General features: G+C 35.7%; 2 protein-coding genes across 4 annotated transcripts; both read right to left on the reverse strand.

The window, feature by feature from the left end:
• Positions 1-251: 251 nt before the first annotated feature.
• On the reverse strand, positions 252-11,640 carry LOC110649181 (NADH dehydrogenase [ubiquinone] 1 beta subcomplex subunit 9). Of its 3 annotated transcripts, XR_002493714.2 has the most exons (7): positions 11,417-11,579; positions 11,269-11,310; positions 11,065-11,146; positions 9,544-9,599; positions 1,333-1,406; positions 1,032-1,085; positions 252-442 (listed from the first exon to the last, which is right to left on the reverse strand). XR_002493714.2 is itself a non-coding variant. In XM_021803641.2 (6 exons), the coding sequence occupies exons 1-5, from the start codon at positions 11,543-11,545 to the stop codon at positions 1,365-1,367; spliced, it is 351 nt and encodes a 116-aa protein (XP_021659333.2). In that variant the 5' UTR covers positions 11,546-11,640; the 3' UTR covers positions 252-442; positions 1,333-1,364. The 3 variants fall into 3 exon arrangements, 2 of the variants coding, with proteins under 2 accessions (XP_021659333.2, XP_021659335.2); XM_021803641.2 differs by lacking the exon at positions 1,032-1,085 and having other exon boundaries at positions 11,417-11,640; XM_021803643.2 differs by lacking the exons at positions 252-442; positions 1,032-1,085; positions 1,333-1,406; positions 9,544-9,599 and adding an exon at positions 9,606-10,316 and having other exon boundaries at positions 11,417-11,582.
• Positions 11,641-14,765: 3,125 nt separating this feature from the next.
• On the reverse strand, positions 14,766-22,915 carry LOC110649177 (kinesin-like protein KIN-7E). The gene is made up of 15 exons (XM_021803629.2): positions 22,680-22,915; positions 22,003-22,221; positions 20,951-21,394; positions 20,113-20,202; positions 19,933-20,033; positions 19,704-19,817; positions 19,541-19,622; positions 19,400-19,467; positions 19,223-19,288; positions 19,001-19,125; positions 17,763-18,099; positions 17,164-17,268; positions 16,181-17,074; positions 15,750-16,069; positions 14,766-15,200 (listed from the first exon to the last, which is right to left on the reverse strand). Exons 3-15 carry the CDS (start codon positions 21,168-21,170, stop codon positions 14,891-14,893), a joined length of 2,832 nt encoding a protein of 943 aa, XP_021659321.2. The 5' UTR covers positions 21,171-21,394; positions 22,003-22,221; positions 22,680-22,915; the 3' UTR covers positions 14,766-14,890.
• Positions 22,916-23,834: the final 919 nt, after the last annotated feature.

Here is a 23,834-nt window from a genome sequence, read left to right on the forward strand (position 1 = left end):
CGCAGCCTCTTTCCACTAATGCCCAAGGCAAAGCATTCCCGACTTCTTCAAAATGGGCTAATGCTTCTACGTTGATGTAGAAACTAGAAGCTTCTAAAATCTGTGCATGAAAATGACTTCTCACAAAGTTTATGCTACTTTCACAATGGAGAGCACAGCCAATCCTAATGTCTTTTTAAGTATTCCAACCAACGAAATAAAGATGTGGCAATTTTTTGAAATATGTGGCAAATTAGAAGTTATTTAAAGAATTTAAAGAATTCCAAATCATTCCATTTCAGTTTTGCTCAAGTCTGCAACATAAAATCCTTCTTCAGAGAAAAATCAAATGCATAGCAATGAAAGATCTCATACTGTCTACCATTTATCTTGTTTCAATAAACACAAACAAGATGCTGGACTCTGCTCGTTATCTTCTGCAGCAGTCATGGATCATCTCAATCTGCAAAAGCAATAAAGAAGCTTCAGCGAGGACATCAGTGCTTGAAGATCATACAAAGAATAGTGGACAGAGTCTAGGGGCGAGCAGATTTCGGTTCAAACCAACAAACCGAATCTAACTGAATCAATTCGGTTCACTCGGTTCGGTTTTAAAATTCAATCGCTTTGGCTCAATTTTATATTATAAAAATTTTGATTATTTTGATTCGGTTTGATTTTGAAGGAAAAAAATTAGTTAAACCAAACCGAAACGAACAATAATTTTATATATTCAAATCGAACCAAGTCGAACCAAATTGATTTTTGAATTGATTTATTTTTATGAAAAATTTATGAATTATATTTAATTTTTTTATATATAAATTGTTTAATTTTATTGATTAATAGTTATTAAGTTCAAACTAAAATCAAATCTAAATTACAAAATCAAACAAAAATCAAAACCGAGCGATTTGAACTGAACCGAATCGAAATAAAGCGATTCAATTCAATGCAAATTTCATCCATTTTGGTTCGGTTCAGTTTCTAAAATATGTAATTCGATTTTTATAATTTAATTCGGTTCGATTCGATTCAAACTGAATGCTCACCCCTAGACAGAGAGACCCTGTCTGCTTTGTTGGACTTGTTTTCAGACCACTATGCTGCAGAGATTGACTTCAGAATTAGCACCAAAATTCTTATTTGAAAACTTACTTAGAGGAGAGGGGGAAAAACAGTGATTCAATCTGAGAATCTTTTTCTTTAATCAAAATGAAATAAGGACAAAGAAATTATCATATTGCAGCAACCAGAAGCAAATCATTCAATGTACAAGTTCACACCTAAATTTATTGCCAAAGAAATGCAGCCAATAGCACAATATGCCAAGCAACTGATTATAGTGCTAACCTTTATTTGTCGCTATTGAAAAAGATGGAGATTTAATCATTATCTTCTCGACCATAGTCATACAATATCTCAATCTGCAGTGCCAACAAAATATCAGAATTACACAAGGAAAAAAAAGGAACAAATCAGGAAACAAAATACTTCAATATAACAGTTACACCCAAATATCAAATACTGCTTGGTGCTGCCATTGCATTTCACATTCTATGAGGCAATAATTGACATTAATGGAAATACATAACACACAACACAACCAAGCCTTAACATTAATGGAAATAGCACAAAGGGGAAAAAAACAGCAGGTGGGACCTATCACCAAATTAAGATTGCTCCCTCCTTTCTCCCCACTGGTTTTGAGAGTATGTCTCTAGTTTTTGTAACAATTACTACAATAACAATGGCATTCTTACCACAAAATAAAAGGAATCTCAGATTCATCTAAAGAATGGAAGTCATCCAATTTTTTTTTTTTTTTTAATATGAATCATCTGATGATGATTCATATTAAAAGAAAAAAAAAAAAAAGGTAGACCTAAATTGACTTGGAGGAGAGTAGTGCAACATGACCTAGAAACATTACAAATTTCTGAGGATTTAACCCAAAATCGTTTTGGAATAAAGGCTTAGTTGAGTTGAGTTGTATGAATCATTTGATGAATCCCATAGCACTCACTTTTAGCAGGGAAAACCACAAGTACGTCTCCATAAAAGTTCAGAGGCATGCAATACGCAACATACCCCATGAACCTACATTAGGCTCATGCTAAGTAACAACATCTAAGGAATGTATATTCCCACATATACATTTCAGCTACGAATTAAGAATGCAAAAGCAATACTCAACTCAATTTAACTGAATTAAGTCTTTATCCCAAAAATTTATTGGGATCGGCTACATGGATTCTCTTTCTCCACTCTAAACGATTTTGAGTTAAATCGTTGAAAATGTGTAATGCTTTTAAGTCATGTTGTACTACTCTCCCCCAAGTTAGTTTAGGTCTACCCTTTCTTTTCTTTCTATCCTCTAACCCAATGTGCTCTACTTGTCTAATTAGAACCTCCGTATGTCTACGCTTCACCTGACCAAACCACCTTAATCTCCCTTCTCTCAACTTATGCTCAATTGGCACCATTTTTACCTTTTCTCTAATACTCTCATTACGGACTTTATCTAGTCTAGTATGGCTACAGGCACACTATAAAAGTGGGCTGCTAGGGTTTTTTTTTTTTTAACTTGTCCAGCAGCAACAGCCAGCAAAAAGAAAAAAAGAAGAAGAAGAAGAAGAAGAAGAAGAAGAAGAACAAAAAGAAGAAGAGGAAGAAGAAGAAGAGGAGTGAAGGGAGAGATCTCAAACAAACCTAGTATGTATTTTTTCTTCTTCTCTTCTTATTCTTCTTCTTCTCTCTCTCTCTCTCTCTCTCTCTCTCTCTCTCTCTCCTGTGCTGGCCCTGCTGGGTATTCTTTTTCTGCTCCTTTTTTTTTTTTTTTTTGGACTGCCAGCCCTCTCTCTCCCTGTAGTGTTTCTGCACTACACTTTCTGCTTCCTTTTTTTTTTTTTTGGACTGCCATGCTCTCTCTTCTGCACTGCACTTTCTGTTTCCTTTTTTTTTTTTTTGGACTGCCATGCTCTCTCTTCTGCATTGCACTTTCTGTTTCTGCTCTCTTTTTTTTTTTTTTGGACTGCCATGCTCTCTCTCTCTCTCTCTCTCTCTCTCTCTCTCTCTCTCCCTGCTGTAGTGTTTCTGCACTGCACTTCTTCTCTTTTTTTTTTTTTTTTGGACTGCCATGCTCTCTCTCTCCCTCCTGCATCAGTGCATTGTTTCTGCTTTTCTGCATTTTTTTTTTGGCTGCCATGCTCTCTCTCTCTCTTTCCTGCACTGTTTCTGCACTACATTCTTCTTCTGCATCTTTTTTTTTTTTTGGCTGCCAATCCTTACCCTGCAATATTTTTCTTTTCCTTTTCTTTTTACTATAAATTTGTGATTTTGACATATTATTTATTGTGAATATGTGAAAATATGTTGAGACTTGAGACTTGACAACTTGAGATGCTAATAATATGCTAATTCAATGACTTTTATTAGCTTTTAGTTTTATTATTGGATTAAAAATGTTTTATGAATTATGACTTTATTTTCTTTTTGCTAATTGTTATTAGGTCTTCTTAGAAATTATTAGAAATATTGTAATTGAGTTTGTGTTATCATAAATTGTTAATTTCTATTATTATAATTGGATTATGGTACTATAAATTGGTATGTATGTATATTATTGTTGGCTTGTTGTTACTTGTTAAATTATTAATTTTCTTATCTTTTTATTTTATTTTTGCAAAGATGGAATCGGAGGCATCTACCGCTGCTAAAACTGACAATAGCAACAAAGATCCTGCATGGAAATATGTCCACTTGGTGAATCCAAACAATAGAAATGATGTTGCTTGTAACTTTTGTAGCAAAGTTACAAAAGGAGGGATATTTCGAGCTAAACAGCATTTAGTTGGAGGATTTCGAAATGCTACAATGTGTAAGAAGTGTCCAACACATGTGCGTGAAGAGCTACAAGAGTATATGCAGCAAAAGGCTTCAGCAAAGACCTTAGATAAATTGCCTGATTATGAGGATGTTGAAATTCTTGGAGATGACGAAGATGAAGATGATGTTGGGACAATTCTTAGAGGCTCAAAAGGAAATAGTAAGGTTCAAAAGAAGGCAAGGACAAAGGGTCCAATAGATTTATATTTTGCCAAAAGTGCTGCAAAGGCGGTACAGGATAGAAAAAATTCAAAGCTGAAGCAAACCACTATTAATGAGGCATGTAAAAAGGAATTGAGAAAAAAAGCATGTAAGGATATAGCTCGATGGATGTATGATGCGGCAATTCCTTTTAATGCTGTCAATTATCCAAGTTTTCAAGTTATGGTGGAGTCTATTGGACAATTTGGGATTGGTATGAAAGCACCTAGTTTTCATGAGGTGCGGGTTCCCTTATTGAATGAAGAAGTTGCTGAGGTGAAGAATTCATTGAAGTCCTATGAAGAAGAATGGGCAAAGTATGGTTGTTCTATAATGGCAGATGGTTGGACTGATAAGAAACAAAGGACTTTGATTAATTTCTTGGTGAATTCTCCAAAGGGAACTGTTTTCATGGAATCTGTTGATGCTTCAGAGTACTCAAAAAGCGGTGATAAGATGTATGATTAATAGATTTGTAGAGCGTGTTGGAGAGGCTAATGTAGTTCAAGTTGTGACAGATAATGCTAGCAATTGTGTGCTTGCAGGTAATTAAGAGTTTTTATTCTTACTATTATTAGATAGTTTAATTTAATTGTAAGTAAATAATGTATTTAATATTTATGCTAATTGCTACCATATTTGTTTTGTTTTTAGGGAAGTTGTTAGAAATAAAGTGCCCTCATTTGTATTGGACTCCTTGTGCTGCTCATTGCCTAGATTTGATGCTAGAAGATATTGGAAAAATTCCCAAAATTCATAACACAATTAAAAGACATTGAATGGATATATTTACATTTGTGGTGAACATGTTGTGAAAGAGAGCTAATTAGGCCAGCTGTCACAAGATTTTCACCCTTCAACGATAACGTAAGAACAAGGCGAATTTGAGAAAGATGTTTACCTCAGAGGAAAGGACCAAAAGTAAGTGGGCAAAAGAAAAAAGTATACAGTATTGTCATGATGCCTACTTTTTGGACTAATATTGTTTATATCTTAAAGATATTTGGTCCATTAGTTCGTGTGCTTAGATTAGTTGATGGTGAGAAAATGCCTGCAATGGGATATATTTATGAGGCGATGGATAGGGCTAAAGAAGCAATTGCAAAGTCATTTGATGAAAATGAAGAAAAATACAAGACAATTTTTGAGATTATTGATAAACGATGGGAAAGCCAACTCCATCGACCTTTGCAGATATTATTTGAATCCTGAATTTTTTATTCAAATGAGAAAATTAATGAAGATGTTGAGGTTGTTACCGTTTATTCCAAGTTGTAGCAAGGTTGATTCCAAGCAAAGAAGAGCAAGACAAAATAATGGCACAATTGCCTTTTATCAAAATGTGAAGGTATCTTTGAGATGGATATGGCAATTAGGAATCGAAAGAAAGTATCTCCTAATATAATTTAATCCATAAGCATGTAATCTCATATTGCAATATTTTTGAATAATAATTAATATGCATTATTTTTTCATTAGCTACATGGTGGCTAACTTATGGAGCAACAACTCCAAATTTGAGAAATTTTGCTGTTAAAGTGCTTAGCCTCACTTGTAGTGCATCTGGTTGTGAGCGTAATTGGAGCATCTTTGAGCATGTAAGTGACAAAACATCTCCCTTTAGAATTATACCTTTCATTTGTTCTTTCAAAAATTATACTTATTAAAATTGTTATATTTTGCGATTCACAAAAGAAATAGACTAGCTCAAAATCGCTTGAATGATTTGGTGTTTGTCAAGTACAATCGGTCATTAAAGCGTAGATATGATGCACGTGACCGCATTGACCCCATCTCATTGAAAGACATTGATGATAGTAATGAATGGTTGATGGGTCAAATGGAGGAAGAGATTGATAGAGATGAACTTGTTTTTGAAGATGATGATTTGACATGGACTATGGTTAGAGAATGCCTACGACACTAGATTAAGCAAAGGGAAAAATGTTGCATCTACATCACAAAAGAAAAGTATCATCCACTACTTCTTCACTTCTTGAAGACGAGGAAGAAAATGATGATGATGAAGATGTTAATTTGGAAGATGAGTATGAGGAGGATAATGAAGATGATGAAGAAGATGAAGAAGATGAAGAGGATTTTGATATTTCTATTGATGGGGATTGAACATTTAGTAGTTTACTAGTTTATTAAACTTTAATTTTTAGTAGTTTATTTTTATCTCTTTTGGATTATAAACTAATTATTACTTGCATATTTGTTAGTTATTATTATATAGTTTTATGTTACTTGAGGTGTGATAGCATAATTATAATTTTTTTTATTTTTAATATATATTTTTTATTTTTTAGGCTCCAAGACACCTTGGCGCCTCGGTGCGCCTTGAGCCTTTGATAACTATGATGGCTACTCATACACCTTAACATTCTCACCTCTGTAGCTCTCATCTTAGACACATACAGCTACTTCATTGCCCAACACTTACTACCATATAACATAGCCGGTCGTATGGCCGTACAATAAAATTTTCCTTTCAACTTATTGGGAATTTAGCGATCACATAAAACTCCCGTGGCACGTCTCCACTTCAACCATCTGGCTTTAATCCTATAACTAACATCCTCCTCACATCCCCCATTTACTTAAAGGATTGAGCCGAGATATTTAAAGTGATTACTTTGGATCAATATCACTCCATCCAAACTAACTCCTTCTTTATCACCTGTTCGGTCTTCACTGAACTTGTAATACATGTATTCTGTCTTCGTTCTACTTAACTTAAAGTTCTTTGACTCTAGAGTTCATCTCTAAAACTTTAGCTTTCTATTGACTCCTTCTCACATCTCATCTATCAGAACTATATCATTCGCAAACATCAAGCATCAAGGAATACTCTCTTGTATATGTTTCGTCAAATCATCTAAAACTAACGTAAAAAAATAAGGGCTCACAGCTAAACCTTAGTGTAATCAAATTGAGATAGGAAAATCTCGTGTCCCCTCCTACTATGCGCACAATAGTAATTGCTCCTTCATACATATCTTTCAATACTTGTATAAACCTAATAGATACCCTCTTTTGTTCTAACACTCTCCATAAGACATCTTTTGGAACACTATCATAAGCCTTCTCCAAATCGATAAAAATCAAATGTAGACCTTTCTTCACATCTCTATATTTCTCCGTCAAGCTTATAATGAGAAAGACCACTTCCATAGTTGAGCGATCGGGCATGAAGGCAAATTGATTGGGAGAGATAGAAGTGTCATGACGTAGTCAATGTTCCACAACTCTCTCCCACAACTTTATAGTATGACTCATGAGTTTAATTCCCCTATAGTTTAAGCAACTCTGTATGTCTCCCTTATTTTTAAAAATAGGTACTAAAATATTCCTCCATTCATCAGGCATTTTCTTTGAGTTTAGAATTTTATTAAACAATTTAGTTAACGATGCCACTCCACATCTCCTAAACACTTACATACTTTAATTGGTATTCCATCGGGTTCACAGGCTTTACCCATTTTCATTCTCTTAAGTGTTTCATTTACTTCTGAAGATCTAATCTTTCTAATGTACTTCACATACTTTCTATTACTCTGTAGTCTATATTCACGCTATTACCACTTTGACTATTATTAAAGAAATCATCAAAATAATTTCTCCATTTTTTCTTTAATATCCTCATCTTTCACCAACACTTTTCCATCTTTATCCTTAATGTACCTAACTTAATTGAGATCTTGGCATTTCTTTTCTCTCCTTCTTGCTAATCTATAAATATATTTCTCTCATTCTTTAGTTCTAAATTTCTCATATAACTTTTCAAAGACTTGCGCTCTTGCTTAACTAACAACCTTTTTTACCTCTTTCTTTGCTATCTTGTGCTGTTCATAAGCCTCATTATTATCACACTTAGGTAAATTCTTATATCATTCCCTCTTTCTCTTCACTGCCTTTTGTATTTCCTCATTTCACTACATCTCTCTTTTGAGGGTGGTTCATGTCCTCTAGACTCTCCAAGTACTGTTCTAGCTACTTCTCTAATCTTTGATGCCATCTTTATTCACATACCATTGGCCTCCACATCCAGCTTCCATGCTTCGGACTCGAGAAAGCTCATTTTCGAACTTCACTTGCTTCACTCCTTTGAACTCCCACCACTTTGTTCGAGCTACAATATTTCTTCTATCCTTACTTGAATTATTCCTAAACTTGACATCCAAGACCACTAACCGATGTCAAATTGTTAAAGCCTCTCCTGAAATAACCTTGCAATCCTTGCATAAAGCACTATTTGTCTTTCTGGTTAAGAGAAAGTCAATTTGGCTTCTATGTTGTCCACTTTGAAAGTCACTAAATGTGACTCTCTTTTTATAAAGTAGGTATTTGCTAGTTTTAGGTCGTACATCATGGCAAAATCCATGATGCTTTTCCCCTCATTTCGGCTACCAAAATCAAAACAAAAAACTCCATGAACATTCTTATAACATTGCCTATCACTTCCTACATATCCGTTCAAATCTCCACCAATGAGAACATTCTCTTCATTCGGTATGCTTTGCATTAGATCATCCATATCTTCCCAAAACTTTTGTTTACTCTTACTATCTAGTCCTATTTGTGGGGGCATAAGCACCAACTACTTTTATTGTTTCTCCTTCTAGTACTAGCTTTACTAGTATAATTTTACCTCCTACTCTTTTCATAACTATTACGACATCTTCCAATGTCCTGTCTATGATCATGCCCACTCCATTCTTATTTCTCTCCTTTCCCGTAAATCACAGTTTGTATCCTAAATTACCCACTCCATTGCTTTTCTCTCCTACCCATTTAGTCTCCTAAATGCAAGCAATATTCACTCTTCTCCTTTCCAAGGTATCCACAAGCTCCATTAATTTTCCTGTAAGTGATCCAACATTTCGAGTACTAACCCTGATTCTCCTCATATCCTGTTCCTTCCTAATTGATCTCCTATTATGACATCTTCTATTGTTCTCTATGCCTATCTTGTGTTCTGTTCCACTATCTGTTCTATGGACTAACTTCTTTACCCACACCCGTCCATGATGTGAGAACCATTACTTATTTAATACCACACCAGGGCGCTAGCATAGAGCGTCGCTTTAGGTGAACGTCCTACATCCTTACATATTTCTCAATACACCCAGACTCCGATGTAGCGCGTCGTAAGTAGAGGACACTCCAACATTTATATCATAAGAATCCATATCATGAGGTATAACAAAATTTTTACATTTGTTGTCACCTACTGCAACCCTCCTTTTCTCCGGACTTGAGATCGGCTAAGTACAAACTAATTAGGCAAAGTTGCAAAAGCAATAGTCAGTCTACAAATTTAACTTCCATAAACACACACGCATGTAAAAGGGATTGATTACAACGGCGCAACATCATCCTAAGAGATGCAGAAAGAGAAGAGAATGAACAAGTGAAATGGAAATAATATTATGACTGTGTACAGAAGATCAGTGAATTTTAATCAATTACCCCGGCAGGTGGAGTAGGGTTTCGAGTAAACTTGCTACCGCCAGGAGCCCAAGGAACTGTACAAAAATGAGATCAGCAGTTAGACAACTCATTAAAAGCTATAAAACTGGGAAATTGCCACAATAAAGCTGCATATTCTCTGAAACATACAGGCCAATTATGTGCACTACAATAAGAAGAAAAAAATATATAAATTTTGTTGATTCCCTTTCATGCAAATAATTCCTCTTTGTACACAGTTTGAACTCCTTGGCGCCCTTTAGTGCACAATGCCAAACCATGTAAATCCAAGTGTCTTGTTTCTCTCTCTCTGTGCATCTTATTTTAACGTAAGTTTGCTACATGGTTAATTTTCTGAAAAGAACCTTTCAAAATTTTGCTCCAAGAAGTGACTGCTTTGAGGCCTCACACCAACAACCTCATAAAAGATCTTACAATTTAACCAGACAATGACCCTTGCTAAGAGCAATATGGCTAAACTGAAACAATTTTTAACAATGAGCATAGAGAAACAAAGACATATTTGGGTAATCCGTGATGCTGTCCTTATTATTTTGGTGTAGACGTGTAGTACCAAAAAGAGTCAATTAATGTCATTCCAGAAAACACCTCCCCATGCCCAGTTGCCAACACTGATAGGGAGGAAAAACTTGAAAAGTTATTAGGGAAGACACAGAATAATTTTCTTCAACTTATCTGATTCTTGCTTGCTTGAAAACCTGATAATGGCAAGGGGCAATGGGAAAGAAAACTGGCCAAACTCCAACTGAATCCTAGAAAACCATCCAAAATAGAAGCAACAAAGTCAAGGAAGTACCCTAGCATAACCTGCTTTCCCATTATGCTATTTTTGGGATATCTTCATGGCTTCAACAGTTCAATATTTACTCAAGACCATAAAAATACAAGATATAAAGCTTTGCTAATCTACGAAACCATTCTTTCATCAGAAAAGAATCAAACTGTAAACATAATTAGAAGAAGAAACCCCATAAAAGAATGGTGCTGCAGTCAATTGAGCTATCATCCAATTGGGGGACAAATATCCACTATCTACCTGAAGCAAAGCATTCTCAACTTCTTCACAATAAGCTATAGCATGCAAAGCAATTCTCTCATTCCAAGACCTTTCCAAAGATAAAATAAGCTTTTCTAAGAGAAAGCTGAATGCGCATAAAACAAATCCTCAATGAACGGGTGAGATATATATAAATAAATTTGTGCAGAAAGACAGGCTTCATGAAACCAAATAAATTGTGCTGAGAAGCAAGCTTAAAATGTATTCAACCATCATCATCTTGTGGCATTCCGCTCTTAAATTCTTATTTCTTTCACATTTTAACTTTATAAAAAGGATCCAAGAGGCAATCATCGTCTACCAAAACAATCTTTAGCTACACGTAATTAGAATTTATAAACAACTGACCTACAAATAATTGCAAATATCACCAATAAAACCAAGAATCAAAATGCAGTCCAGAAAAAGAACCAAAAGCACAATTCGACCATTAAATTACTTACCGATGTAAGGATCAGGGTGCCGCCACTTATTATACCGTGCCTCACCTTCTGCAATCATTCTATCAATTGCGTCCAGATCCTCCTGAACCCCTCCACAAAAAAAAAAAAAAAAAAAAAAAAAAAGCAGATAATCACTGCATATTCTTACCGAAACTGCCTCCGATGAATAAAAACAATAAGTTTACAGAAATAAAGAGAACGAACCACATGGTTGTTGGCGTCGAACTTCTCGCGGAGGTTGGAGGCCTGGAGGAGATAAGATAACGAAAGAGTTAGGGTTAATTACAGCAAGTGTGAACTAAACTAGAGTGAGATCTGATTGGAAGGAGATGTTGAGATTAGGGAAATGTACATCCTGATAGAAGAGGTGACGGTGGACGGCCCAATTGAGAGTGTCTCTGAGGGCTCGGCGGTAGAGGATCTGAACTCTCTCCTTCTGTGCTGCTCTCCTCGCAAAGTACGCCGCTGTTGACACGCTCATCTCTCTCTCTCCCTCTCTCTCTCCCCAGACTCTTCTCGCTGCTTTCTTTGAGAAAAGGAAATGCAACCGCACAGTGGGAGCAAAGCAGAAGCGGCGTCGTTTAAGTCGATTAATTATTTTATCAGTGGAGACGAACGATGTCGTTCTCAGTTGAAAAAGTGCACTCTGCATCTTTTGACCAAAACGTTACCATTTCTACAGCCACTTTCTAATAAAAGAAACTTTTCCCTTCCTATCGACTTTATCTGATACACACGTGTGCAATAACTCAGTGGGCGACTCCTATGATTATGTTATTTTTAATTTACTTTGTTTGTAATTTGGTTTTTTATTTATTTATCATTAAATTAGACCTTATCAATTCATGCAATGATAGTTACTTACAAAAAATTTTTTATCTTGTTAAAAATAAAACTATAGTAAAAACTTCCTGAAAAAACGTTTTTAGAATTGTAAAATTAATTTTCTGGAGTAGTTTTGTGTAAATTGGGTATAATATATAATTCATAGGTCGTTGAAATTTAGAAAATAATACTTATTGACAATCTTTATTAAAAATAAAGAAAATGAAAATACAAGAACAAAATAAACCAGGAGCAACTTTGTACATGAAGAAAATGGCAAAACCAAGTTCAACTTTGTACATGATACAAGCTACTAAAACTATAATAATTTTTATTTTATTACTAACAAAGATACTAACAATGATAGTTACTAAAAAAGTAATTTTTATTTTGTTAAAAATAAAACTATAGTAAAATCTCTCTGAAATATGTTTTTAGAAATGTAAAATTAACTTTATAGAATAGTTTTGTGTAAACTGGATATAATACATGATTTCTAGGTCATTTGAATTCAACTAAAACTATTGAAACTCATAAAATAGTACATGTTGATGATCTTCATTAAAAATAAAGAAAATGAAAATACAAGAATAAAACAAACCAGGAGCAACGTATATAAAGAAAATGGCAAAACCAAGTTCAACTTTGTACATGATACAAGCTACTAAAACTATAGTACTTGGGGAGTCTAAAGGACATGGACCACCCTCAAAAGAGAGATGGTGGTGGAATGAGGAAGTACAAAAGGCAGTGAAGAGAAAAAGGGAATGGTATAAGAAATTACCTAAATGTGATAATAATGAGGCATATGAAAAGATAGCAAAGAAAAGAGGCAAAAAGCGATTAGCCAAGCAAGAGCCTTTGAAAAGTTATATGAGAAACTTGGAACTAAAGAAGGGGAGAAAGATATTTATAGATTAGCAAGGAGTAGAGAAAGGAAATGTCAAGATCTCAATCAAGTTAGGTGCATTAAGGATAAAGAAGGAAAAGTGTTGGTGAAAGATGAGGACATTAAAGAAAGATGGAGAAATTATTTTAATGATCTCTTTAATAATAGTCAAAATGGAAATAGCGTGAATATAGATAATAGAACAATAGAAAAGAATGTAAATTATACTAGAAGGATTAGATCTTTAGAAGTAAAGGAAGCACTTAAGAGAATGAAAGTAGGTAAAGCTGTGGACAGATGAAATACCAATTGAAGTGTGGAAGTATTTGGGAGATATGGGAGTGGCATGGTTAACTAAATTATTTAATAAGATTCTAAACTCAAAGAAAATGCACGATGAATGGAGGAAGAGTATTTTAGTACCTATTTTTAAAAATAAGGGAGACATACAGAGTTGCTCAAACTATAGGAATTAAACTCATGAGCCATACTATGAAGTTGTGGGAGAGAGTTGTGGAGCATCGACTACGTCATGATACTTCTATCTCTCTCAATCAATTTGGTTTCATGCCCAGTCGTTCAACTATGGAGCGATCTTTCTCATTAGAAGCTTGATGGAGAAATATAGAGATGGGAAGAAAGATCTACACATGGTTTTATTGATTTGGAGAAGGCTTATGATAGTGTTCCAAGAGAGGTCTTATGGAATGCGTTAGAACAAAAGAGGGTATCTATTAGGTATATACAAGTATTGAAAGATATGTATGAAGGAGCAACTACTATTGTGCGCATTGGGAGGGGACACAAGAGATTTTCCGATCTCAATTGGATTACACCAAGGATCACCATAAGCCCTTACCTTTTTACATTAGTTTTAGATGAACTGACTAAACATATACAAGAGAGTATTCCTTGGTGCATGATGTTTGCGGATGATATTGTTACGATAGATGAGACACGAGAAGGAGTCAATAGGAAGCTAGAACTTTGGAGAAGTACTCTAGAGTCAAAGGGTTTTAAGTTAAGTAGAACGAAGACAGAATACATGCATTGCAAGTTCAATGAAGGCCAAAGCGGTGATAGGGAAAGAGTTAGTTTGAATGGAGTGGCACTGTCCCAAAGTAATCACTTTAAATATCTAGGCTCATCCTTCAAGTAGATGGGGATGTGAGGAGGATGTTAGTCATAGGATTAAAGCGGGATGGTTGAAGTGGAGACGTGCACGGAGTTTTATGTGATCGTAAGATTCCCAATAAATTAAAGGAAAATTTTAATGCTATATGGTAGTGAGTGTTGGGCAAAGAGTCGTATGCATTTAAGATAAGAGATGCACAGATGAGAATGTTAAGGTGGATGAGTGGCCATACTAGACTAGATAAAGTCCGTAATGAAAGTATTAGAGAAAAGGTAGGAGTGGTGCCAATTGAAGATAAGTTGAGAGAAGGGAGATTGAGGTGGTTTGGTCATGTGAAGCGTAGACATAAGGAGGCTCCAGTTAGACAAGTAGAGCACATTAGGCTAGAGGATAGAAAGAAAAAAAGGGGTAGATCTAAATTGACTTGGAGGAGAGTAGTACAGCATGACTTAGAAGCATTACACATTTCTGAGGATTTAACCCAAAATCGTTCAGAGTGGAAAAAGCGAATCCATATAGCCGACCCCAAATTTTTGGGATAAAGGCTTAGTTGAGTTGAGTTGAGTTGAGTTGTACTAACAAAATTACTAACAATGATAGTTACTAACAAAGTAATTTTTATTTTGTTAAAAATAAAACTATAGTAAAAACTCCCTGAAAAACATTCTTAGAATTATAAAATTAACTTTCTGTAGTAGTAGTAGTTTTGTGTAAATTGAGTATAATATATGATTCTTAGGTTGTTAGAATTTAACTGAAGCTATTGAAGCTCAAAAAATGACACATGTTGATGATTTTTATTAAAAATTAAAAAAAAAAAATATAAGAACAAAACAAATCAAGAGCAATACATAGAGAAAATGGCAAAACCGAGTTCAACTTTATACGTGGCACAAGCTAACGTGTAAGAATGCCATATGGCCTATCGATTTCAACAAATCACTGCTCTGGTTGCATAAAAGAGTTGATTTGCTGTACTATGTCCACCCCAAGGACCTCCTCCTCGTGTTTGGGGGTGTGAAGCTAAGCCCAAACATCTCCTTGAGAGCTTGCCCCTGTTCTACAAATCTTACGAGCCTTGCAACTATTGCAGCACTCTCCATGATGTGGTTAATATCCTTTGTGTTGCTCCACAAGCGGTTCGCCAACTGTAGCCTCCTACGTTTCGAGTTCAACCCTATACCCCACTTCTGGTAGATTCTCTTTCTCTCTACTTCTGATAACCTCTTCTGCATCAGCTTGCTTAGCATTCCTCTCTCCTTGTGAAGGGCCTTGATGCTGTCTCCCCTGATTAAGATACTAGGTGAGTGAAGATTAATTGGACACAAACTTAGAAGAAAATATGCTTGCTCAACAAATCTATGTAGCAAAAAAGGGATTTAATCTACTAAGCAACTTGAAAGCTTTTCAATTGGGTCCAGTAAATGATTTTTGAAACCATTTGAAATCTTGACAGTAACCCTTCCAATGTTACTCGTATCACAGCTCAGCCTCTTGTAACCAAATATTGAAACTAACAACAAATTATTCAGGTCATTTGTAACTGTGGCATAGGGAAAAAAAAAGCAGCAAACATGGAAGAACTAAAAAGAAAAATAAATAATCCAATGAAGACATATTTGAATTCAGCTTCATAAATGACAGAAGTGAATTTTGCCTCTTCTTTTCCCCCTTTTTGCTCTCTTACTTTTTCCCCCTCCTTGTTGGTCATCTAGGCTTGTCAGCAGACAATGTAGGAGATTTACATGGATGAATGCATTATACGAAAACAGGTTTTCAGAGTCTGCAAGATAAATGAAAAGAACATGCATTTACAGAAGAGAGAGAGAGGAGAACCTTGTTGCTAATGTTAATGTCCAACCAGCTCCCACAGAATGATTTCCTCGAGAAAGTGTTTCCTTGAGGAAGGAAAGTCTCCTAAGCTCCACCTCAATGTATATGGAATCTGTTGGATCACCTTTAAAGAGCAGGAAAAAGTAAGTTCTATGAACCAAGGAAACATTGCAAGTATGCCAAAGTTCAAATATCTCTCTCCGGTTCCTCTCAAATTCCAGTGGCCAATCATTAGAAGTTTCTAGTGCTTCACATATGGGATCCAATCCAACATCTTTTGCGTTCTTTTCAAATTTATGAGCAGTTCGGTCTGTCCCCTGTACCTAGCGTGTGGAAATCCAGTGATGCCAGGAAAGAAATATTTAGTTTGATTGACCCAAAATGATGCAACTTCTTACAAGGAAATAGGAGGGAAAGCAAATAAAAACTCTCACCTGACCATCAACTAGGTGCTTCTCATACTCCTGCTTGGCCATCTCCTGCAGTCCTTCAACAAAAGTTTGGATGCTAGGTATATCCCCATCTGCAGAAGTTTTGATGCTTTGTGACCTGAAGTCATCTGTGTAGGCACTATCAAGAGAAGACTGAGAATCATTTCTTGATAACCTTGCAGCATCAGCACCATAATTTAGTGGAGGAAACTTCCTCTGAATACTGTCCGGCCTCCCAGAAAAGCTTTTGTCAAAACCATTTGGTGGGGTGCTCTCAATTTGTTCTGCCTTCCCAAGGTAGGGAGAAGAGCCAGTCATAAGATTCTCTCTACAACTCCAGCTCCTTGTTAACTTCATGCTTCTAGAACTTGACATATCAGTTGCCAAGGTTGGTGGAGATGTCCCATCAGGTTCATGACTGACAAGAGCATCTATGGTCCTTTGTACATGATGCAGTCTCTGCTCCAACATATCATAAGTGAAACCATTTTGCATGCGACTCACTTCTCTATGTCCACTTGTTGGAGTTGATATTTGCAGCCCTGATGCCCCAAACATTGTCAAAGCTAATGTTGCTTCATTTTCACCAGTTGATATGGAATGAGGTTCAAACTTGTTCTCTCTTGCTGTCTCATCCATTTCAATACATTGAACTTCCTTGCAGTAGTCATCAAAATCTTCTGCAGGTCCAACAGCAGTATCCTCCAGACTCTGACATGAATTGGATCTAACAATATTCTTTCCAATTGACATCAATGAAGAAGTGCCATCAGACACAGAATGGTCATCAGTGTTGTCCTGAAGGTGGTAGGGCTCCGCCATGTTGCTCCCACTGTCTTCATATTCATCTTCCCATGAATGCCCTGCTTGCTGATTAGGATGAGGACCAACCACAGCCTGAATTGCCAAAATAAAGCAAGAGTTAACAGTTGAACCAGCATTATCAACATTAATCAGACTCTAAAATTTCTAGGCGGTAACTGTACCCCATTTCTTGAATTTTGATCCTGTTCGATCATTTGCAGCAAATCCTCAACCCGGGATTCAGCAAGATCCCGTTGCTTTGTCAACTCTCGAATCTGTTTATCCATCTGCATGATAGAAACTCATGTAATCAATTAAGCCAATCCATTATATTTGCTTTTTTTTTTTTTTATGGGAAAAAGAACACACATACACACGCACACATCTTATTATATCATTAGGCATTTCCAGCAAGCCAAAAGCTTAAATCACACAGCAGGATAAGAAATGATGAAAAGGCTAGTGATTCATACGCTCAGCAAATTACAGGATAGATGGAAGAAAAAACATCATACATGTCTATGAAAACTGTAGGTTTCCCCACTCTTCACTGAAAATCCATGATTGATGTTGCCAATTTAATTAGTTATAGTCAGGCTGTACAATGTTAGCTCCATGGTTGGGTTTATCTAGAAGTGCAAGTACATATGTCGGTAGACATGACATAACTACAAATGTGCTAGGAACACCTACTTTGGATACAAACCCATCCATAAGCTCCATAAATAAAGTACCAACATGAGTACAAGTATTTGCACGAGTTTCAAAGGCAAATTGTTACCTTTTGTATTTGAGTATCTTTCTTTCTAAGCAATGCTGCATAATCACTGGTTGATGAAGCAGGGGCAGGACTTTTCAACTCACTCTCCAATCTAGCCAACTCTCTTTGCAACTGCTTAACCAGCGCCTTATCTGACATGACTACATTGACCTGTGCTTTGGTAGTAACTTCTTTTGCACAACAAGCAAACAAAAGAGTGTTTCTAGTTTGTTCAACATGACTACGTGCAGGGCTTAGTGTGCAGATAATGGCTGTTCTAGCATTGCCACCCAAAGCAGGCTGCAGTAACCTTGTAAGCTTAGAATCTCTATAATTGATGTGCCCATGTCTCCCCTTGCTGCATCCATTATAACACCAAGTTGATGAGAGAAAATAATGCAATCCTCATATTTGATAATGTTTCAATTATCCACTAACTAGAGAGAGAAAATAGACAGCAGCAAAGAAATATGCAGGGAGGTGATAGAGGAAAGCTGCTCCTCTTCATTTGTCAGCGTAGGAAGTAGTAAATAAATTGTTTTAAGCACTGCCCTTTTCTATAACTTGGCAGAATAGTTCTAACAAATATCAACTTGGTAGAGTGTGCCTGTGTGTGCGTGCACAATTGTGTTGATGATATGCATCACACTGCAAAATTTTGCATTGTAATAAGTGATATGCAATCAAGTTGTGAAACATCCTGGTCAACTTGCCCATATAGATATCCCATGGATGTGAGATGCCACATTCTCTCGAACATAAAATTTCAATATCATAATCACAAGCTAATGATGTGCTAATATTGTTGTGCTATGATAGGTACAATTGCTAAGCTAGAACCGGGTTCTGGGTATTGTGGTTTGCTGGTGCCTCAAATGGTTCCAACTTGTCCTCATTCACAGGTAACCCTTTCCTTGCACCTAACTTTGCACAATTTTCCCCGCACAATTTTCTAACTTATGTTGACTTTATACTATTTATAACAGACCATGCCCAACTAACCCAAAAAACTTTCAGGCCCAATATTAGGCATTTAATGAAATTCTAAGTTGTTCAATTTCAACGAAATAAAATATTCAATACAATACTGGGAGCAACTGCCTTCTGATCCTGAGAAAGTATCAGCTGTGATTGAAAAATCTAAATGCAGCAAAGCCAAGTAAACTACCACATCATACTACACATCATAGATTATAAAAATGGCAGGGACCAAGTGCAATTTAAAAAGCTACACCAAAAGGAAGGAAGAAACAGTCAACCTTAGCTTGCGAATAACAGTTCCCAGAGTCAACAAACTTCGGTTTATGTGGCATCCTTCTTTCAATCTTGCCCCAGAGGATAATGACTGAGATGCGCGCTCACTTCCCGCCAAATCAACAAAATTCTGCACAAAAAAAAAAATCAATGAATTCCCTACTTTTATCAAAATATCATTCTCTATTAATTTTGTAAATGATAATCAGCCAAGACATGATCCATACCACAGTTGCTGAAAGAGTGGTAGAATTTTCTTTGCCTATGAATTCACGAGCAGAACTTTCAATTGTCTGAAGAATAATCAAGAGAAGGGCTACCATCAACAACTCCACCCAATCAAGCAATTTACATACCGGCAAGCAAGTAAATGCTACAACAGAAGTGGAGAGGGGCTGGCATACCAATCTAAGAATTTGATGAGATCTGGAGCTTTTCTCATTCAGGACGGTCTCCCCAATCTGTCTTTGAGCTGCAAGAATGCAACAAAATAATTACATACACAATATCATCCAATAATGGCAGAACTTTGCACAACGTTTTACCTTCACAAACAGAAAGGAGCTCCTTTAGATGGCTCCAGTTCTTTAGTGTTTCCTCTGTAACTTTCTCAACAACTGTCCCTTTCTAATAAAACAAGAAAAATAGACAAATTTGTCAACTTATTTGCTAAAAAAAAGAAGAGGAGAGGGGGAGAAAGACATTCACCTCTGGATCATCTAGCAATCTAAGTGGAGTAGAATCTGTACTAAGGAGATCTCTAATAGCTTCATTGTATATCTCAATTGCTGAGAACTTCAAAACAAATGCTCTCTCTTTATGCTGCAAAAGTAACATTATGGCAAGAATTTCAGCATTACCTATATTTACAAACAAGACTTATGATTGGAAAACTGAGCAGGGAATAAAAACAAACTAAATTAGAAACTTATGTTACCCTATGTATATAGTCAAATATATCTGCCACTGTATACTCAGTTATCCCCATCATGGTGTATGTCTTTCCACTGCTTGTCTGCCCATACGCAAAAATACTTGCTGGAAAAAAGAAAAGGAGGTGAATATACATTCTTGGTAATTAGTGTGACAGACAACATGACACTCATGTTATACTTACAGTTAATACCACTAACAACTGAAAGAGCAACTTCCTGGGCTCCTTCCTCATACACTTGCCTTGTGGAGCAGTCACCCCGAAATACTCTATCTATTCCCAGAACATGAGCAAAGAAAAGGAGGAAGTAATTTATCGGAAAAAAAAAAAAAGCATTTGAAAAGCTGGTTATGATTTCTCAGTCCAGTGACTTATTCCAAAGTTTGAAAGTTAAGCCAGTAGCTAGAGCTATATTTTAATGCATACATAAGAGATCAAACTTGTAAGAAATGATGCTATTTGCACAAGGTAAATGCAAGTGGTCCTGTTGGTTCATGGTGCTGTGGCATCCGACAGCAGACTGCATCTGTTTGTCCTAAAGTGGCAGGAAGCAAACAGTTGGCAACTATTTGTGAGTTACTCTGGGTTAAATTAGGGAAAGCATGAATATATTCAAAACGTAACACATTAACTAAAGTTGCAGAGTAGCAAATGGGCCACCAGTTGCCATTTTGTTCATTGACTATGCGTACAAATCACACATAAATTGGATTTCCCTTCTCTGAGCATCCTAGGTTTGTATAAGCAAAGTATTATAGAAATATACGAATCAGAACAGCAAACCAGGCATATTGCATCCAGAATGCATGATAGTTAAAATAACTACATATGATGGTCACAATGACATTCAAAAGCCACATAAAAGTTCAATCAACCAATACGAACCTAGCACATTTTCACCACATATAGAGAATTGCTTGGGGTATTTTGCTAGATAATTTCACCAAGTTAAGACCCAATCCTCATTGGCAGCATGATTTCAACTTTTACACTAAACAAGATTCAAGAAGCACGTCCTTACCAAAAGTATAGGCAGATGGAAATGTAGAGCCTTCGCGAAGGGTATTCCGGTACAAGATGGTGGTATCATTGATGCATTCCCAGTCAGCAACTTCATTTGCCACAATCTCCTTCTCATTCAAGGGCCTCAACCTCACCAAAACAAGAATCTTCTCTTCACGGGCACTTGCTGTTTGCATCTTCTCGATCTTTGGTAGCTCAGCCCCTCCAATCGACCCCATTTCTCACACTCCACGTTTGGACTTTTCAACCCCACCAACAATTAAACGAAAAATAAGGTCATAATTTCAAATTCTGAGAAAGGAAAATCAAAATGCGGAAGTCAAAATATTCGCACTTCCTCTTGCTTTCCTAAAATATAAGACAGGTTAGATGTTATAAGCAAGGTTGTTGAATTTGGCTTAAAGATAGTAGGTCCATCGCTAATTCGCTACTCCGACAGTATCTGCAACAAGAAGTTAATCAAGGGTATCATCCAACTAACACAAAAGATAAGTAGCCAATGGACATGCTAATTATGGGTCATATCAACAACAACAACAAGCTCATCATCATTGTTAACCAACACCCAAAAATAATTCTTCCCCAAAAACGAAATAAATAAAAGGAAAGCCAGTGACAGTTATTAAGATATAGACTCGAAACTGCAACGGAGAGAGACACAAATTGTGGGTAATAAATTACAATCCAAAATTCCTTATAACCCAAAAATAGGCACCAACAAAAAATATGTTTAATCATGGGTAGTTATGATTGGAAAGTCCTCTGTTAATCTTTTGTCCGAGCTTTATTAAATCAAACCCCATATCACATTTCTTCTTCTTCCTTCAACAATTATCAATTGCAATGTCATAACAGAAAACTTCTGGTTGTGGTGGCGACCTACTACCATGCTTGAAAACCAAGCAAGAAAAATCCCATTTAAGCTTTCCGTTGGACACATGAAGCTTGTGACTTCGCTAGGACATGTGTCCCATTCTACCCACCTCCCTCTCTCTGTCTCTCTCAAAACATAAACGCATACGTACTCATGTATAACTGATAGAAAAATACCTCCAAATACGGGGTCAGTGTCACGACTCACGAGACAGTTAGTGAGCACAGTTGAGCAATACACCTGAGATAAGATACTACAGACAGTATTTTCCTTCCTCCGATTAAAACGCTGTCGTTTTTCAGTTTTCTCTCTGAAGTTTCACTCTGATCTGAACTGAAAGCGCCTGAAAGGGATATATACCTCAACCACACTCTTTCTTCCTCAAATCTCGAGCTCTGCAACTCATTAAAAAGCCAAAATTAAAAAATAATAATTATTACTAAAAATAGCATTGAATAATAATGTTCGTCGGTTAAATCCCGAATTCCATGCATTTAGCCGTTGCTACATTTTTGGGAAAAAAATAAATAAATCAACTGCTAGTTTATTCAGTAACTTTTTTTAATAATTAATTCTAAAATAAACTATTTCTCCGAATCACTTTAAATTTGTTTTCCTTGGGAAAAAGAAAAAAAAATTAAAACTAAGCGGAGAAAGCTTGAAATGAAGCTGAACTGTAAATGTGGCTTTGAAGAGAAATGGAGAGAAAAATATTACTTTACGCGCCGAATAAAACTCAGAAAATTATACAAAGAAGATAATGTGAGTAAAGGCAAAAGGTAACAACCGGAAAAATAAAATAAAAAGAAAGAAAAACCGATGGAACAGTAAAAACCGGCGAGATTTCACCCACCACGATCTATCTCTCTCTCCCTACCAGACTTCATAAGAAACTAAATTCAAAGTGAAACAGACAGAGAGAGAGAGAGAGAGAGAGAGAGAGAGAGAGAGAGAGAGAGGAGCGTCTAGTTCTAACCGAGCTGTTCTTTTCTTTCGTCCTCCCTGTGTTTGTCTCTCTCTCTCTCGCTCTTTTTTTTTTTTTTCTCTCTCTAGGAGGAGCGTAGTGTAGTGGTGAGCAAATCTGATGCAGCGTCAACGTTGACGAAGTTTCTCTTCTTTTTTTTTTTTTCTTTCAGTATTTACGGTTTTGCCCTTCCTTTCCTTTTGGCTGGGACAGGTGGAAGGGAAGTCACGTGCATTAGAGGTACAGTTTGCTTTCGTCGCGCCACGTGGGAGCTGTGATTGGGTGCGGAAGATGATTAGTGCTTTGATTGGGTGGACCCACTGTTGATCTTTTGAGCTTCAGATGAACGGTTATGATTGGATTATTAAATTCGGTGGGGTACTCATCCTTCCAATTAATTGGTATGTGTACACTGAACAAAATATTGAGACTTATTGTTATATCCGATATTTATACTCCCTCAAGTATATGAAATTTACATCTTAAATTATGAAATTAGTTGATTTTTATTTTCATAAAGAGTATTGTTTTTTATTACTTCGATGAATTTTAAAATTTTTTGAAAATATTTTATTTTATTTTATTTTTTATAGTTAATTCTTACTAACATCAACAGATTATGTGAATATCATATTGATATGTTGGTGAGCAGATTTTAGTTTGAATAAAAATATTGTATCGAATCGAGTTAATTCAGTTTAATCAGTTTGATTTTAAAATTTAATTGATTCGATTGATTTTATATTATAAAAATTTTAGTTATTTCGATTCGTTTCGATTTTAAAAAAAAAATCGATTAAATTGAACCGAATTGAATAGTAATTTTATATATTCAAATTAAATCAAATTGAATCGAATCTATTTTTGAATTGATTTATTTTTATGAAAAATTTATAAATTATATTTAATCATATATATATAAATTATTTAATTTCATTGATTAATATTTATTGAGTTCAAATCAAAATTAAAATTAAATCAAATAACTTAAAAATCAAATTTAAATTTAAAAATTAATTAAAAATCAAAACTGATCAGTTTGAA

The sequence above is a fragment of the Hevea brasiliensis genome, chromosome 1, assembly GCF_030052815.1.
Source record: "Hevea brasiliensis isolate MT/VB/25A 57/8 chromosome 1, ASM3005281v1, whole genome shotgun sequence".
Lineage (NCBI taxonomy): Eukaryota > Viridiplantae > Streptophyta > Magnoliopsida > Malpighiales > Euphorbiaceae > Hevea > Hevea brasiliensis.